The sequence below is a fragment of the Carassius gibelio genome, chromosome A11, assembly GCF_023724105.1.
Source record: "Carassius gibelio isolate Cgi1373 ecotype wild population from Czech Republic chromosome A11, carGib1.2-hapl.c, whole genome shotgun sequence".
NCBI lineage: Eukaryota > Metazoa > Chordata > Actinopteri > Cypriniformes > Cyprinidae > Carassius > Carassius gibelio.
The window spans coordinates 6713207-6732979 of record NC_068381.1 but is presented as its reverse complement, the minus strand read 5'-3'; the positions used below and the strand labels follow the sequence as shown (position 1 = coordinate 6732979).

Sequence of the window (19773 nt, the reverse complement as noted above, 5' to 3'; positions counted from 1 at the left end):
ATGTAAATATTTCAAATCCTACATATTTTTTTCTTCCTACCAAAACAGACACCTGTGTTCTAAGTCATAAGGTTGGCAAGTGCATTTGTATGCACTGTTTCATGTCTCTTCTCTAACTATTTTACAGATGATATCAGTGCTTTGGGATAAGGAAAGCTTATGTTGCATTGAAAAACTACAGGCAGATCTCTAATGACATATTGCATGCTGTCAGGGGGGGTGTTGCTGTTAGCTGGGTTTTCTCCATTTGGAGACTTGGCATTATGCCTATACAGTGCATTGTCGTTATGTACAAATGTATAGGCAACCCCATTCACTTCTCAACAAGTAAAGAAGCAGTGCTTGTCCTTTCTAAGATGTAGCCTATTCCTTACAGGGTGTCATTATTCCAACACTAATATCCAAAGGCAAGGGTTTTCAACCGGGGATCTACAGTGCAGGAAGTGCAGGGTCCACCAAGTAATGTTTGATCACTAACATATTTTTGTTCAAAAATTAAAACACGGTTAAAAAAACCATCATAAAGTCAATTTTAAATATAAGCACCCTGAAATTAAAGCAAGAGCACTGTGATGGTTGGAATTTTTAAATGTTCTTTTTACAGTGTGTTTTTGCAGGTAAATTATTTAGCCAATCACAGGCATGTTTGTTGATCCCTTAAACATGATGGCCAATCAGACTTACAACGGTGAGTCTGTTCAGTGCCATGTACATGATCTCTCTCGCATTAACAAAGAACAACACAATAGGTAAGGGATGCATTATACAGTATAGACAACATTATTGATTTTAATATAACATTGTGAGATCGCAAAATGAAATGGGTGACTTTTTTTTTGTAGTGATTGCAAAGTGTGCGGTTTTTCGCACTTTCGAGGCTATGCATAGCTATAATCCGTTGAAAAAATGTCTTGTTTTTCATGCTGGACGACGGCCCACATTTTGCAAAGTTTTGGATGTGACATTTAACTGCGTGATTCATTCTAGAACTGGACAAAAATGGCATGTCAAAATAGATACACGCAAAATAGATACACGCAATGTAAATACAGACAGATGACTAGGAGTGGTCTATTTTCGTATCTACTGTATATATATTTTAAACTCTAATCCATTTAGGCCTATTTGTAAAAGTAATGCCTTGTAAATAATCTTAAATGTCTCACTGTACATTGCTATTCTTGTTATGGTGAATCTTTTAAATGTTTAAATGTTCCGAGGCAGGATGGCCGGCAGCCATATCACCCTGGAGCCCAAAACCGGTTTCCCACTGAAGCTAAGCAGGGCTGATGGGAGACCTCTGAGAAAACTAGGTTGCTGCTGGAAGAGGTGCTAGTGAGGCCAGAAGGGGGTGCTCACCCTGTGGTCTGTGTGGGTCCTAGCGCCCAAGTGTAGTGATGGGGACACTATACTGTCAACAAGCACCGTCCTTCGGATGAGACGTTAAACCGAGGTCCTGACTCTCTGTGGTCATTAAAAATCCCAGGATGTCTTTCGAAAAGAGTAGAGGTGTGACCTCGGCATCCTGGCTCAATTCGCCCATTGTCCTCTGACCATCATGGCCTCCTAACAATCCACATATCTGCTGATTGGCTTCATCACTCCGTCTCCCATCCATCAGTAAGCTGGTGTGTGGTGGGCGTTCTGGCGCAATATGGCTGCCGTCTCATCATCCAGGTGGATGCTGCACACTGGTGGTGGATGAGGAGATATCCCCTGACTATGTAAGCGTTTTGAGTGTCTAGAAAAGCGCTATATAAATGTAAGGAATTATCTTGTTATGAATACTGCTTTCACATTACATTTGCACTTTATTAGAAAACCCTCACTAATTTCAGATGGCCTACTCAGTGATTCAATTCTTAATTGTCCATCTCACAGTAACATAATAAAAAATATATTTTAGTAACTTGAAGCAAATGTTCAAGTAAAAATTAGTTTGTCCATCTGATAGTTAAAATAATGTGATTTTTTTTTTATCTTGAAGCTGAAGCTCAAATGACTAGTCAAATTCAAATGTATGACTCTACATATCCATTAAAATAATTTACAACTTTAAACAACTAATGAATTTGGATTTTTATTTGAACCTATTTATAGTGAAGCAGTAATGCATGTGCAACAAGAATATCAATTATTCTTAATCATAATATGTTTAGTTTATGTTAATATCAAAGACTATATTACATTTTAATTTCAATTTTATTTATATAGAACATTTTAAAACAACCACGGTTAACCAAAGAAAACACATTCGAAAAGTCACAATCTTCAAACTCATCTTTATATGAAAGCTAAGGAACACAGGTGATTATTAAGCAATGACTTAAAGGTTACAACACTCTGAGACATTATTATGTGAAAAGGTAAACTATTCCATAGAAGCAACCACTGAAAAAGCTTGCTCAGCTTTATTTTGGATCTCGGGAAGACCGAGGAGCATAAGATTGGATGATCTCAGTGCTTTGACACAAGTGTGTAAAGCTTTTCAAGAACAGAAAAACTTCTGTTTTTCAAATACAATTGAAACCATTTGAGGGCTATGCCCCCTTAATGCCGACACACTGTTTGAGTCTGGATAAAAGAATCCAATGGTTGACCGTATCAAAGGCTGAAGTCAAATCCAAAAGCACTAAGACAGCAGAGTTACCAGAGTCAACAGCTAGAAGAAGATCATCAGGGCTTAAAACCAGACTGGAATTTTTCATAAATACTAAATACATCTACATTTATGACAAAAGGTGTTCCACAGGGCTCTATTTTAGCACCAGTTTCATTTTCTATTTATATTAATGACCTTGATCGTGGGATAGCCTCAGCTAGAATTCATTTATAAGCTGATGACACAATTATTTACACAGTAGCACATTCGGTGAATCAAGCCATAGAACTCTTGCAAGAATCTTTGTCACTGTAACACTTCAGTCATTGTCCAACTTAAAGTTGGTTTCAAATTCAAAGAAAACAAAATAAACGCACGAAACTGATTATTTCAACTTTACAAGGAGAATCTACTGAAAGAGTAAGTTCTTATAAATGCTTGGGCATATGGTTGGATGACATATTTAGATTTAATGTACGTATATTAAAAAAAAGCTTAGGCTAAAATTGGGTTTTCTTTTTCGCTTAAAGAAATGTTTTCCTTTTGAAGGGGAGAGCCAGAACTATACAAAGTTGTTTCCTGTCAGTGTTAGATTATGGTGATGTGATGTATATGCATTAATGTTTATCTTCAATTAAAAAGTTGGACTACTGTATGTATAACATGCTGCTTCACGTTTTGTGAGGACTGCTTCTTCATGCACTCATTATTGTATAAATTGGTGTAATGCTCCTCTTTGTTTTTTTCAAAGAAGGAAAGTGCACATGCTGTTGTTTATCACTAAGGCACTGTTAGGTTAGGTAAATCACCAATTTATATCTGCAGTCTTTTATCATGTAATTACAACACAAAATAATCTGCTAAATTATTTTAAATGTTCCAAGAGTATATTCAAAGCTTGGAAATACTGCTTTCATTTTTTTTTTTTTTTTGGTGCATGGTGTTATAATGCTGGAAACACTCCCCTCTTTAAAATAAATAATAAAAAAAAAATATATATATATATATATATATATATATATATATATATTTAATGGTCTACTCTAAAGGAAACATGTATTTGCTAATAGTTAATGATTGTTGATGTTTTTTTTTATTTTGTCACATATTTGTAATCATTTGAATGTAGGGTATAATTTTGTTTATGTGTTTGTAATTTTTTTTTATTGTGAAACTTGTTGTACTGCCATTTTGGCCAGGACTCCCTGGAAGAAGTGATTTGCATCTCAATGGGACTATCCTGGTTAAATATATAAATAAAAATCAAAAAATGATTGAAGATGATTATAGGAAGCTCTCTCTAAGACCAAATTGAAGGGTCCAGATTAATCTTTTTTTTTTTTCAATGGCTGCACAATAGCATGTTTAAAAACAGCTGGTACACTCCTCGAACTGTGAGATCTATAAACCAAAGATACAATGCTTGACCCAACAAAGTTAAAAACATCTTTAACTAAGCATGCAGGGATACTGTCAAAACGGCAGTTCGTAGGACGTATCTGTTTAAATATGTCAGTTTAAATATATCTTCCTCTCTGTACTTAAAAATGTATCCTTACTTACGCATTAAGGGAAAAAAATTGCTATAACTACAAAAATTAGTTAAACCTGGTTGAACCATATAATTTCAATAGATCACATTTGTGTTCCTTGATAGCATTCATTGGCTTAAGTCATATTTTCAAATCTAAAGTAGCCATAAATTGATGGAAGACAGTAAGTACTTGAAAATTTGTTACATATGCAAGGAGAAAGATTACTGAGAAAAGCATTTCAGGATATTCAAGTAAACTGACAGTAATCATCCACAGTGTCTTTTGGTGGATTGTGGAATTTGAGCATGCAGATGTTTTTCAAGACAGACACATGACAGAGGCCTTAGTGGTGGGTTGTAGCATCCTTTATTTGAAATACCTTTACAATAGCCTTGAGACTGGTCTCAAATACATTTTGGACACAAGAAACCTTTTGGTAAACTCTTGAAGAAAATTTTTGAAGAAACCTGCAATTGAATAACTGAAGGAGCTAATGTAGTGTTGATATCGGTAGCACCAAATACATGTTCAAGTGAATCCACAGACTAATGCAGATAAAGAACTTTTGGTCAAAAATAAATGCCAATTCCTTTTTTATTTCCAAGTATTTTACAGTATATATGCATGTATGTATATATATATATATATATATATATATATATATATATATATATATATATATATATATATATATATATATATATATATATATACATACATATACATGCTGTCATAGATAGATAGATAGCTAGATAGATAGATATAATGCATTTTAAGTCTTCATAGATATAAAAGTTTAAGTTTGCATCATTATAGATGATTTCAGCTCCTGACTAGTGAAAAGAAAAATAAAATTCATGCCCTCAACAATGGATAATGCTCATTTCTGGCGGTCACAGACAGCAAACTAAATACAGTCATATAGCCAAAGCACTAGAACCAACTACAACAATTGACGTAAATGGTGAAATGACTTGAATAATCCCTTTACTTTGCAAAGTGACATACATTTTTTTAATTTTTTTTTAAGAATTCTGACTCAATCATTTGCGGTCTTTTATGAAATCAAACAGAGACTTTGAAAAACCTTTTAAGTTCAGTTATGTCATTCACACTATGCTGTACTATACTGCCACCCACTCCCTTTATTCCTGAACGCCTTTCCACTACCGAATCACCCCCTCTAATCCAGGGAAATCTTGCGGGATACAGATTGGTAAAACACCCCAGTAAGCAATGAGTGGTAGTCGGCTCTTTTGAAAAGGTGTTTGTGGACATACGTGTAGTTATAGGGAAGGCCTTGGCTCACCAAGGTGAGCAGGTTTATCTCATGTAGATGGTTGTGAATGGCCAACACATACAGCTCAATGCCAGCAGTGGTCACCTGCCTCACAACATTTTTAATCTGGTTGTTGTCTACGCCTTGGGAACGACCATCCGAAAACAACAGCAGCTTCTTCTTCCTAATTCCACCACCTTTGAAGCGCTCAATTGCGAAGGTTAAAGCATTTGTTACCCGAGTACCTGCACCCTGGTACTTGGCTTCTGCGATTTGAGCAATCACCTCATTGTAATCTGAGCTAAATTCGGCCTCCATGTTGGTATTGCTGCTGTACTGGCCAACACCAACATGGACCAGGTATCTTCCTTCTGCTTTCAAAAAGCGCTCAGCCAGCATTTTTGTGAAGTCCTTGGTCATCTCAAAGTTCTCTTTGCCCACGCTGGCTGAGCTGTCCATCATGATGAGGATATCAGTGTCGCCATTAAATGAAACTGGACAAGAGGAAGAAGGTGTAACCATTATCATCTCATGCTCAAAACACTGACAAATGTGGTTCGTGTTCAATACTTACTTGGACAAGTATAGCTGGGACACTTCGTGTCTGTGAAAAAAAGAACAACATTGTAAATATCTCTCAAAATCAAATCCAGAACCCTCAAAGCTCCCTAGCTGTGCAGTAGATACAGCAGTAAATACAGTACTTAACCTACCTTCACAGATTTTCTTAGTCATATTTTGCAGGAAACTGTCCTCCAAAAGAACACCATAGTTGTCTAAGATAAAGGAGAAGCTATTTGTGCGATCAGATTCACATGCAACCTGATTAATCTGCTCTCTATTGGGCCTCCTTTCTGCATAATCCATCACTCCAATGCCTCCAACCTGCCAGAAACCAGAAGAGAGACAAAAGTTTTAATCTACCAGTACATCATTTAGGTTGTGAATTTAATGTAACCTCATGTCCTGGGACTCTACTTGCATGCCAATAACATCAAATGTCATTGGATCACAAGTTTTCCCTAACCATGTTTGATTCATATCATTGAATAATCAATTTTACTTCTGTGGAAGCCATTTCTGTACACCTCCTTGAAAACCACACAATTGCATAAGTTGATTGGCACAAAGTTCAATGTAGGCTCATTGGAAAAATTTGCCACTTCCGCAAAATGATATTATGTTGCTTCTTGCACATTTTGCTACACTTTTAACCATAAATATCCAGTGAGAGGCACTCAAAGCATGCTCAGTTTAATCCAAAACAGAAGTTCGTGATATAGGCAATGTTTTACTATGTTGGTTATTGTACATATCACGGCAGTTCAGAAATGAAATGTCCAGTGAGCAGAACCCTACAATGAACCTAATCAATGCTTTTTAACAAAAGCAGATGTGAAATAAAAATCTACAAGTTTTATATATCAGGATGGCCATAAATATGAAGCTGGTTATGTGATGCAATTGTCAAAATGTAGAAGTATATAAAAGTATTTTGAGGTCATTGTGCAAGTAACTGTGCTAAAATAAATCCTGATTAATTGATAATCAGCATAATTAACAGGAATAAAAGTTGTTGGTGCGTTACTGCATCTTGTGTTTATTTCAGCTGGGTATTGGAAAATGCAATTGTACGCTTTGTACAGGTGTGTTTTGAGAGTGTTGAGGCACGCTTTTTATTTTTTATTTTTTTCAAAAAATGTTGTCCAAGTTTACCTTCAGTCCCTTTCCACACAGCACGTCCAGGGGCACTCTATCCCTTTCGGTGTTGGAGCGTCCATCAGTAAGGACAATGACCACAGTCCTGTCCGTCGCAACCCTTCTAATCAACCTGTTTAGCATGACACTCAAAGCTTCTCCAGTGTATGTGGCTTCAGCCAGCCAGCGGAAGTTTTTCACAGCTCTAAAGTGAACGACAAGATATTTTTCCTTTAATTCTTTAGATACAATGCCAGATTTGTGCACAAAATGCAAGCTTGTAGGATGAGAAAAACAAACTGTTAAAAACTACAGAAGCATTTCTTAAAGTTGTTTTTGCCATATTGTGTGCAGACTGTGGCTCTTAACAAGAGAAGATTGATATTTCATACTGTTTTAGGTCCGTCAGGGTCGTAACGTTGGGGTCACCAAGCTGTACGCTCTCCTGAGCACCTGCACCACTGTACTGCAACACGCCAACACGAGACTCATTGGCACCAAACTGAAAGAAACGACAAGGAAGCTCAACTTTAATACAGCATAAGTTAAATTAATTCAAAAGAGCTTATGCATCTAGTATGTAGCCACATATTCGACATTGAAGAAGAGGACCAAATGTAATAACTTCTGAATTAACCATTGAAAACTTATTTAGGTCGACCACTAATCTTAAAAAGAAATGTGTCTCCCTCTGTGTATATGGTTGTTATAACTCAACAAATCAAAGTTGACAGATAACTGAAATGTTAATAAGTCTCATAGTGATCGAAAAAGTTGACCTGTCTTATCTTGAGCCTGTCTATTAACGTCACAATGAAGTCTTTAGAGATGGCAAAGTTAGTAGCTCCAATACTCTCAGAGCTGTCCACAACGAAGAGAATGTCCAGGGGTCCGCATTTGCATTCTTAAAAAAACAAAACAAACATGCATATAGAGAAGATGGTATTTCAAAACACTAAATAAAATCACACTTTGATTTTTTTCTATATAATTCAAATCTGTGGAACTTACCACAGCAAGCTGAAAGAAAGAAATTAAGGAAGAAAGAGAGAACACATTACATTTGCATCAAATTTGAGAACAAAAGATCAGGCAGATCAGAAACGCATGTGCTTTCAAAACATTCACAATAAGGGATCCACTGGTATTTGGCAGTTTTACAGATCTAATCTGGATATAATAAACATTTATAAAAGTTTATTAATTCATGCAATAAAAAAAAATAAAAAAAGTTAATGCACTGACCTAAATAACTGACAGTTTTATTATCTTACAATTCAAATGCAGAATTTAAAAAAGAGCATAATCTGTGTTTAATCTTTGGTGGCAAAAATGAACAGAACAATGGCTTACATAAGCCTCTAATATACAGACACAAAATAAACCAATCTGTGAAAGTCTGGACAGAGCAACACAAAAGTAATATGTCTGGGAGTAAGAATAAATGGTAAAACTCTAACAGACACAAAGCAGCCTAATCTCAAATGAATGGTCCAACCTATTTTTTCTTTTTGGCTGAAACAGATATTTATTTAGGAAAATTTTGTCTGCTTTTTTTTTCTTTTCTTTTCTTTCTTTTTTTCATTAATAATACATTTTTAACACGGATTAACATGACTCATAGTGTTTTATGACTCATAGTGTTTTACTGTACATTTTTGTTCCAAAAATACTCCTTCCGGTTTGTCACAAGTTTCGGAAAGTTTTATTCGAGTATGGCTCTGTGTGATGTTAGATGGAGCGGAATTTCCTTATATGGGTCCTAAGGGCAGTTCTGCCGGAAGAGCGCGCTCCCGTAGAGCAGAGCAATTAACTGATCAGAGCGAGAGCGAAATGTCACAAAAGAACTGTGTTTTTGGTTGCCAGGCCAAGACAACCCTGCACAGATTACCAAAAAAAAAAAAAAAAAAAAACAGCATTAAGGGACTAGTGGATGGAGTTTATTTTTACAGAGCATCGACGGAGTTGTGCAAGTGTTTTTGTTTGTTCCCTGCATTTCGAAGATGCTTGTTTTACAAACAAGGCCCAGTTTTACGTCGGATTTGCGTATCGTTTATTTCTTAAGGATAATGCAGTCCCACCGAAAAAGGGTCACGATCGTGTGTTGGAACCGCAGGCGGTGAGTAAAACTGCTTCAAATATCTCTGTGTTGTTAACTTAGCTATCGGCGCGTAAGCACATCCAGTAAACTTAGTCATTTTTTAAAACTGCTAAGCAAATATATACAGTTTCAATACATACTACATAGAGACGTCCTGCTTTAGTCATTGCTGCTGCCGCTCTTGTTCAATTTCAGCCTCTGGATCTGATTTTGGATCATAAATATACGCTGAATCTGACTGTTAGCCATGGTTTCTTTTGGATGATGGTTTTTCCCTCACGGTAATGTCAAGCTTCCTGACGCTCTCAACGCAAAAGCCTATAAAAGCCTGATTAACAGGATATTGAGTGAAAACGAGCATTTCACCCCCCCTTTAAGCCCAAGGGTCATATGGGGAGAACCTTAATTAACTTAAGTCTTAAGTAAAACAACAGCCCACTCCATATTATTGCATCTGATTGGTTAATACTGTTGAATCCCCTTCCTTCAAACTGGCGTGTGCTTTCACACTGAACCTTTGCTTAATTCATTTCAAAGAAACAGAATTTTCTCTCCAATTAGATTAGTCCTGCTTTCACATGCCCAGATGGTGATATTAAATATCGAAGTTAAGCTTCCAAAACTAATGTTTATGATATGCACATTTAAATGAATCCATTCTGGGTTAAAGCCTATGGCTCCAACAAGATTTACGAAACCAAATAATGAATATCCTTTCAAAAACAAGATGATTCTGTGACTTAATAATCTGAATAATATTTTACATCTGACATATATAAATGCATGATTTCTTCCACATGGAAGAGTATATATAAATGGTGGTATTGCTTAGTATCTTAAAGTATTTTCTCATTTCTCTCACACCTTACTCAACTCTCTCTATTGGTCGAGTTTGTGAACTGGGTTGTGAACACTGAATGAACACAGTGAATGAGTTTTTGTGAACACTGAGCTAGCAAAGTGGATTGCTGTATCATCACTTCATGACACGAGTCAACATTGTTTAATCAGTGTTGTTGACGGGCAGTACTCCATTTATGGATAATAGTGAGTCATGGGTAAATACAAAAACAGGTCTACTCACAGCACATCTTCATGATGATATCCAGAATTTCACATTCCTACAAAGAGAGAGAGAGAGAGAGAGAGAGTAATCGAGAAGACTGCTGCCTCTGCAACTGATTTTCTCTGTTGCCATTTTGTATCACAAAATGGAGCCACAGATCAATGTTGTTTTAATTACAGGAAATTCTGCTGCACTTTCTGCACAACACTCCCCAAAGACTCACAATTACTGCTAATACACTTTTTAAAAAGCACATACTATACCAACATACAACAAAGAGGTAATGAGGAATTAGATTTCCAGATGTTTTGCTAAAAAAAGTTTGTACTAAAAAGTATTATGATGCATTAATTTCTTTGCATATGCAATTGGAACAAGCCAGCTGTTGTGTGCTATAGAAAGACGCTTTAATTCCACAAATAGAGTAATCAAGTATGTGCTTGGGCCTTGGCTAGAGACTTCCATTGCTACTGACTATCAGCAATGTGTAATTCACCAAAATAATTGAAAGTGAATTATGGAATGCCCAGAATCATTTATTATCAAGATCACAGTCACCATTTAGACTGCTATTTGTCTCTTCATACAGGAACTGTGCTGGGACATGTGCATTAGACTACATCCAATAATGTGTGCCTTTCTTAGATTTGTGCATTCAGTTAAACTCAGTTTGTTTAACCTGTTAACCAGCACCCCCCATTATGGGACTCACAGCTGAAAGTGAAAGTGACCTGATATAAAATTGCAACAGTACCTTACTTATGATTGTTACACACATACTTTTGGTGTCTTTGGAAAGAAGACCCTTTGGGCTTTACTTTTTATCAACCAGAGTTGACAATGATCAAAAATATTAAAAGGTTTAGACACTAAAGTGCCTTGAAAAAAAAATTAAGTGGGATATAAATCTGTTGGTGTGTTTATGATTCGCCATTACGACGAATCTTGTGTGTACTGCATTTTTATTTTTCATGTTTTGATGTGTACTGCTTACACACATTTAGCAAATACATTCTTTATAAGCTTTCCATTGAAAAACAGTGATCTGTCATCGATGCTTGAGGCTTAGATCTTTATTATGATATCTAGTTTGTCAAGATTAATTTTGTCCTGTCTCATTTAATCTATGCATAAACATTGACACTTGCAAACAAAGAGTGTTCAGTTTGCCGTCGTCCAGGTGCGTGTTAAAAAGGTTAAAGTAAACTCACTCACATCAACTCCTGGAGGCCCAGGTGGTCCTGGTGGTCCCTGTGCATGAAAACAAGATGGATGAAATGTACAATGTGCACATGAAATCACACACCAAATGCAATTATGACTCGTCCTGTAATATTGAGCGACATAAAGAGGTCTGCACAAAGGTCACTGCTAAGGTCTGCTTTGTTATGTGTTACACAGATGTAATTCTGCCAGAGCAAAGAAGTTCTTAAAGGGTTCATATGATGATTTTTTTAAAGATCATTATTTTGTGTATTTGGTGTAACAGATTATGTTGAGATGCTTTAATGTTCAAAAAACACATTAATTTTCAAATACTATACATTATTGTAGGTCCTCTATGCCCCGCCTCTCTCAAACATGTTGTTTTCTACAAAATCCCTCCTTCCGACAAGCGCAGTCTGCTCTTATTGGCCAACTGACCCAGTGCATTGTGATTGGCTGATCCACACGCGATGTGCAAAACTCGCCAGGTATAAGAGCCAGGTTGATTACTTCGGAAAATATAATAGCATCAATCATCTTGTAAATGTAGCCTATCTGATTTGGATTTAATTTTTTAAATTTTTTAAATTTTTAATCAGGTTAAGGTCCAGGTTTTTGACATATTTAGGGCTGCAACTAATGATTATTTTGTTAATCGCTTAGTTGGCCGATTATTTTTCGATGAATCGGACTAAACCCTCTACTTTCTTTATTTTAATTTTACTGACAAAAACACACTACATTATGCCCAATGTGCTTAAAACAAATGTGCCAACTGAATGCTATGAAAACATACAATGCTTAACAATTTATTAGACCACCTGTCGTAAGCAAAACACAAAACATTTAGGAATCCGTAAAAAAAAAAAAATAGAATTCTAAAAAATGTTATTGTAATTTTTTAACAAATAAGAAACTGAGACAACTAAATAGTATTTAGTCACATAATAACAAAAATGGCCTCCTTTGCCTTTGATAACAGCTCACATGCTTGCTGGCATGTACTGTACATTTTGACTAATTGGGTATCTGAATAATAATAAAAAAATACTATAAAGCACTTGACAATCAGATAACAGCAATAATTTTATTATAGCATTAAAAATAGCTTACTACTGTTACTAAAAATCTTATGCATATTGGAGGTCTAACCAATACAGAAAGCTAAAAAATGATTTTGGTAATTACCAATACTGTTAGTTAAGAGCAGCAGTGGCACAAACCTAACACAATTGGTTAAAAACCTTACATAAATTTGTTTTAAGAAATGTGTTAATTACTGTAGGCTATATAGTGAATATTGTTTAAATCTCTAGATCAAAAATTAAACAATAAAGATAACAAAGACAAATAAAATAACAGCAATGCTCTGCAGGAAGATACGTCGCATGCAGTTTGATCACACTGTTGACTTTTAAACCTAAATGTAAATGTTAAACAACAGATATTTGCGCTGAATAGTGTCTCCCCCTCTACTGTGTTCCGTTGTTCACAGCAGGCTTTTATTCAAAAATGGAAAGGTTTGCGTGAATTTGTGACATGTACAGATAAGGATATGAACGTTAACTAAAAGTTCTGTAAAAGCTCTTGACATGCCATTATGCTAATGCATTAGCTTGAAGATTACAATAAAGATTTATCATGTTTTTGGGCAGCGTGGATCACATAGTTTTCCTGCAAGAGCTCATTCTATTTCCTCTAATATTTGTAGATGCAGTTTGACGATAGAAATGCATTATTCATTGTTGTAATTTAATGCGACTGGCTGCATTTGTATGTGCACTGTGGGCAGACCCGACTAATCAATAATGAGAATCGTTGTCTGTGATTTTCATTATCGACAATAATCAATTTTATCGATTAGCTGTTGCAGCCCTAGACATGTTTTAGGTTAAGTGAGCATGTGTTTTTGATACTATATCAAAATTTTGGGGTTAGATTTGTTGATCACATTGAATTTCTCGAACTGAACTTTCTTGTGCCTTTGGACATCAGACATTTGTTGCAGATCTCAAAGGTTCCAAGACTCAAATCCAACAGTAGATCAGTTTGTTTGTTTCACTGATCCAAAGCATAGATGCAGTGTTTAAACTATGCCAGGATATTGATATAAAACACTATAAATGGTGCAGAACATTGTGCTCATATGAACGTTCATTGGAGAACATAAATCATATGAAAAAATATGTCAACTTTTATAATTAACCCTTAGATTACATACACTGGAAGGGTAAAATTCAGCAAACAAAAGCTAAATACATGGAATGCTGAACTCACCTCTTTTCCTTCTAAACCTCTGTGACCTTTGGGTCCTCTAGGCCCATCTGGTCCCGGACTGTCATTCTGTGGAACACAAGATATAAACATTTAGGCTGGAAAATACAAAGGTGTTATTAGTCGCTGCACTATTTTAATATGGTGGGTATCTGTCATTTACATTGGTAAAAAAAAAAAAAAAAAAAAAAATAATAATAATAATATATATATATATATATATATATATATATATATATATATATATATATATATATAGAGAGAGAGAGAGAGAGAGAGAGAGAGAAAGAGAGAGAGAGAGAGAGAGATTTAGTAAATATTAAGTTTATAATTTAATATTTTATAATTTTTATTTAGTTAGCATTTTCTGTGTTTCCCATTTATGACTATTACATTTTATGCAGTGGGATGCACTTGAGAAAATGTGCCACTATTTGGCCTTTTCTAATATTATTATTTACATTCAAGTTATATCTTCAGTATAACATTTAAAAATGTATATTATTTTTAATTATGCCAACATTCCTTTACATGTAATGGCATAATTTCATCTGCAGGGTTTAAATTCTCTCATAATTCCAGATTTTCAGACTTTTTATTATATTATTACTATACTGTAAGCATAACAATCAGCTGTTTCAAACTCTCCCAGACAGCTATATCACGCCATATAAACAATTTAGATGGTCGCCAATAATTCAGCTGCATCTGCATCCTTCATATCTGTCTCATGCCAGATTACAGTCAGGCAGTCAGATATCCCCACTTTCAAGTTGTTTCTCCAACGCTGCTTCAATTACCTTCAAATTCTTCACTGTCACAGATGTTTTCCTAACGAGCTCACAGTAGAGACAAGGTTAAATGATGCTGTCATAGCAGTATTGTTTTGTCACATTGTGATTACTTTGACAGATACAAGACCAAGTGTGAGCCCCTCGGGTTTGGGAGAGGCCGGAGGATCCCAATCAAGTGTTTACAAGAACAGAAAAACATTTACAAACAGCCTTGGAAAGCAGAATGAGACAAACATAAAGAAGAGCAAACACCTTCATGGCTCGGAACAGATGTGAGGCCCTGAATATATCAATCTATACAAAATTATACACACACCATTAAATCAAACACTTTGTATTAGCACAAACATAATAAATACATAAAGATTGGCAAATTCTAAAACCAAGAAAAATAAACATGGATTACTGTTAATATGTATAATCCATGCTGTGTACAGTAACTCATACAAACGCAGATAAAGTGACCAAATCACCTTTACTATATAGAGGAATCATAGAAAAAGTAAATAAATCAACAGAAAAGTCAGAATGGTGAAATGTAAACTCACAAATTTGAGAAAAACTGACATTTTGAAAAAGTCAGAATATAATAAGTCCATATTTAACTCGCAAGAAGACCTTTTTTGACAATTCCGAGTTTATATCTCACAGTTCTGAAAATCTTGCAATTCTGTGTTGTGCAATTGTGAGAAAAAAAGTCTGAATCATTTATTATTTATTCCGACTTTATATTTCATAAGTCAGTTCTAAATACAATAAGACTTTTCTTCTCACAACTGCGAGTTAACATCTTGCATTTCAGACCTTTTTAAGAAGTTAATATTTTGCAACTTTGATCTAATGTCTCATAAATCATGACTTTTTATCTCAAAATTCAGACTTTTCTCTAACAAGTTTGTATTTCAAAATTTGGAATATTCTTTAATTCTAAGTTTACAGTATATCTCGCAATTGCTATTTATAAAATCCTAATTTTAAACTTGCAATTCTGACTTCTGACTTTTGACTGAGTTTATTTCTCACAATTCTGAAAAGCAAGGACAATAATTGCTTATTTCCAGCACAGATTTATAAAAATAAAAGAAAAACCAAGAAGGAAACTGCGACTTTTTATCTCACATGTCTGAATTTTTTCTGAATTACGAGTTTAGATCTTGCTAATGAGATTCCATATCAAATAGTCATGTTGCTAATAAACCATTGTTTCAGACACAGTTCAGTTTGACTCTATTTATCAACAAAACGAACACACAAACTAGCATCATAAGGTGGGTGTTCTGGTTGTTGATATCATGTTTAATTGATTATAAAAGTATTTTTAAAAACATGTTGATGAGTTGAACCCTACGCACAAGAAGAGGTAATAGTGAGCAAAAACTAATAACAGATTTCTTCATAAACAGAGAGATCATCTGTGTGTAATGTTTAAACATCTGAGACACAAATGCTGCAAAATGTTAAGATAACATGTAAATATTGCATTTGAATAATAAAGGCCTTTCTATAGCCCATACATTCATGTGTGTGTTCAGTCAGTAGTTTAAGGTAACTCCAAATCATTGTTCAGCATGTAAAATTGTTCTTCCTTTTACATTACTGTGGATGTTATTCCCTCCAAACCTGATGTTTGTTCTGAAGAGACCCTGGCCAGTCTTTAAGATTCAGTTGTAATACGTTAATTTATACCCTCAGCAATTCTGCTAATGATTTCTTTTGGAATTATAATGCATGTTTCCATTGTTTAAATAGATCTTAGTATGGTAGACTACTGACAACTTTTGCAGGGGGCCATTAAACCCTCCAAAATGAGCCCAGGATCTATTTGCTAAAAAATGCAGTCATATTATGAAAAGAACTACAATTTAAAACAACTGTTTTCTAAATAAAATATAATTTACTCCTGTGCAGTGGTGGAAGAAGAACACAAATCAAGTACTTGAGTAAAAGTACAGATCTGTATAATAAAATATTACTCCAGTAAAAGTACTCAGTTTTAAAAAAAATCTCGAGTGAAAGTACTTGATTTTTTATGTACATAAGTAAAAAGCACTAAAAGTGTTTCTATTAGAGTGTTTTCAGTTTGTTTATTTTCATATAAATTTATGGCATGCGGTTGCATCAAACAATGGTATAGATGGCATCAGCTAACATTATTGACTTATTTTTAGCATGGTTATGAAAAAACATTTATATTTGTCTTCTCGACTAGTTGATCCAGATACATAGTAACATATTTGTGCCGACAATATATGGCTAAATGCATAGCATTTTAGTAAAACTGCTAACATTACATCAACGGGGAAGATTAACGTGCATGAGTTATTTTATTTAATCTGTGTTATTTTAATGTTTTTTGACCTAAAACATAGAGACTCTGTCAGAATTTGTCTGCATTCAAGCATTCCAGTGGGCTAAAATCACCCTTTACAGCAAATTTAGTTCGCAAACTTTTAGACAGTTTTGACCTAAATATGATTTTCCGTTACAATAATTAACCCTAAAATTCGACATCAGTAATTTACAGCATCAGATGCACGGCCGCTCACAAGATCTCCCAGTTCTTACTTGGGATTGGGAATTCAGTAACAGATAACTGGAGACTTGCACTAAACGGATCATTTGAATCAGTGAGTTGTCGACTCAACAGCTGCAATCGGATCATTCCAATTCGCCAATTAATGGTTTGGTGGGATTTGCGAACCGATGTAACGGTTCATTGAAAAGAATCAGTTCGTTCATGAATCAGAAGCCACTTCTGCATCTCAGAGCATGTGATATATTTTCCTAACATGTGTTCCCTGGGATTCGGACCCCAAACCTTGTGCTTGCTAACGCAATGCTCTACCACTTGAGCTACAGGAACACAGATATTTGAAAAATGTACTTAAGTAGCCTGAAGTAAAACTACTTCATTACTGTCCACCATTGCTCTTGCGATGGCAAAGCTGGATTTTCACATGATCCTTCAGAAATCATTCTCATATGGCCAACAATTTTTTTGTTGAATCATTGATATGTGTTTGCAAGGATTCTTTCAACAAAAGTTCAAAAGAACGCATTGTTTCCTTTTTTGGGCCAATTGCTTAGTCCAAACGAGACCAATAGCATGAGTTTAATTAGAAACAAGAAAACAACATCAGAACAGCAACAGCCTTAGCAAACAGACAATATCAGAAGTCTGCAGAAAGGCTATATTGTATGTCTTTAATAGAAAGATCACCATGTGTAAATGGTTTACACACATCTGCTGCAAAATGTGTGTGGCATGTAAACAAAGGCCTTTATGAAGCCCAAACATCTGGTGTGTGCGTTCTATCAATGCTCAACAAACAAACAAAAAAACGAACTATCTCTCTTTTCGTGTGAGAAAGCGATCATTTTAAAATTAGAACATAATTTCTAAAGAAAGCCTTGAAACCATGAAAAAGCCAAGAGCTGTAAAACAATTCTTCTACATATGCATGTCCCCACCACTTCATTGAAATTTTTCGTTTTGCATGGACAAAGACAAACACAGTCTGAAGCAGTCTGGGCGTCAGATCAGCAAAAATCAACTCCAGATGACCGAAGATGAAAGACTGCAAGCATATGTAGTAATTGCCATTGTGTCTGCTTGTACAACCACAATGAAGTGATGTAAAAATGAAGCATGAGCTCAGCGCTTTGATATGTGGGATGTTTACAGCGACATTCACCTCGCCACTCAAGGTCGTTTTATATCACTGGATATATTACGATGTCATTCTTTTTTTAGTTGGAAATTCAAAATATAGCAATATAAACATATAAACTCAATATTAATTCAATTTTAACAATGCTGACATATTTCTACCATCACAATGCCTGGTCCTATAATAGATATGCTCCGGATGTAACGAAGTGACATAATGAACAGTATGGTGTGACATTACAAAGTCTGCAGTCCTTTCTTAGTCCTGTTGTTCAATCTATTCCATTGGGATCCAAGTTTGGGGTCTTGGCTTACAAAACAAACCGCTCAACATCCACCTGCTGATTAGATCACATGAAAAGCACTGAAGCCTTGTCTAAGATGAAAATGCTGTAATCTTAATCCTGCAGATGTGCAAAATGGCCTGATCAAAGCACTGAACGTGTGAGCTGTTTTGTCAAAAATGTGCACAGCAGAAGTACACAGCTAGACAGCAGAAACAACAATATTAGCCGTCATAACTGTGGTCGGTTCCCTGTCAAATCTCCACAGACTTCCATCTCCTGGTGGGAATAAGCCTGAATGACTGATGCACGGGATCAAACTCTTTGTTTTCAGGCTACTAGTGGTATTTTTGACCACCCCAGATGGATGGGGAAGTTTATTTTGGCATGAATCAGAAAATGTCCACTTGTAAACACAGACAGGGGAGAGAATGATTGCTTCTTTGAGATGTTTGTTCTTATGTGTGGGAAAAAGACAGCCATAGATAAGGCGTAAGTACAATGCAACTGTCTCATCTGCTTTATTATCTGTCAAAAAATTTTACTATGTACTAGCAAGCACCACAAATAAACCTAAAAATGTACCAAATGGAAATTGCATTCTCTCAAAAGGAAGAGATGTTAATGCAGTGGCTAAATCAAGGATAGCACTAATGCCTCCACTGCAACAAATGTCCTATTAGCTGTTCTAAAACAACATATCGAAACTTCACCGGATAGTAGGAAGTTCATTTGATAGACCAAATACAAAACTCTTTACCACACCTTCCACCATCTAAAACCAATCATCTGCCCAAAAAAGAGCCCTGTGTCCAAACGAGTGACTCTTTTGCAGCACATGTTGTTTTGTGAGAGTCCTGGAGACCCATCTGTTGAACTGAATGTGTGTGGGGGCTGTTACAAAATGTAAACCAGCTGAGGTGTCTGGCTTTTAAAAAAAAAAAGTGTTAAACATGAACTTCCAATGAATTTCTGCTCTCAAGCAATCTTGTTTTTCCATCCAGTTGGAATAATCACAGGTCTCTTAAAAGATTTATTTATGAATGCATGAATTCAAGAATGATGAAGTCTACCCTGTGTAAGTTAACTGAAAAAAAAACTTCTGATGTAATGTAACAACATAAGGCAAAATAATGTAACTTCAGAAGTCCTTTCTAGCTAATTGAAACTAAGTTGAATAAAAACATAGCCTTAAAAAAATTAGGAAATTAAATTTCCTTGAATCCATGACAAGAAATACACAGCTGCCTGAACTCAACACTGA

General features: G+C 35.3%; 1 protein-coding gene across 1 annotated transcript in view; it reads right to left on the bottom strand.

Annotated features, from left to right (window-relative positions):
• Positions 1-5311: 5311 nt before the first annotated feature.
• LOC128022815 (collagen alpha-1(VI) chain-like) overlaps positions 5312-19773 on the bottom strand; it is a 32037-nt gene continuing 17575 nt past the window's right edge. Inside the window, 10 exon segments of the mRNA XM_052610600.1 lie at positions 5312-5910; positions 5991-6020; positions 6130-6301; positions 7133-7319; positions 7507-7616; positions 7894-8018; positions 8126-8134; positions 10300-10336; positions 11497-11532; positions 13765-13830. Of these exon segments, the coding sequence (XP_052466560.1) occupies positions 5312-5910; positions 5991-6020; positions 6130-6301; positions 7133-7319; positions 7507-7616; positions 7894-8018; positions 8126-8134; positions 10300-10336; positions 11497-11532; positions 13765-13830 (1371 nt within the window).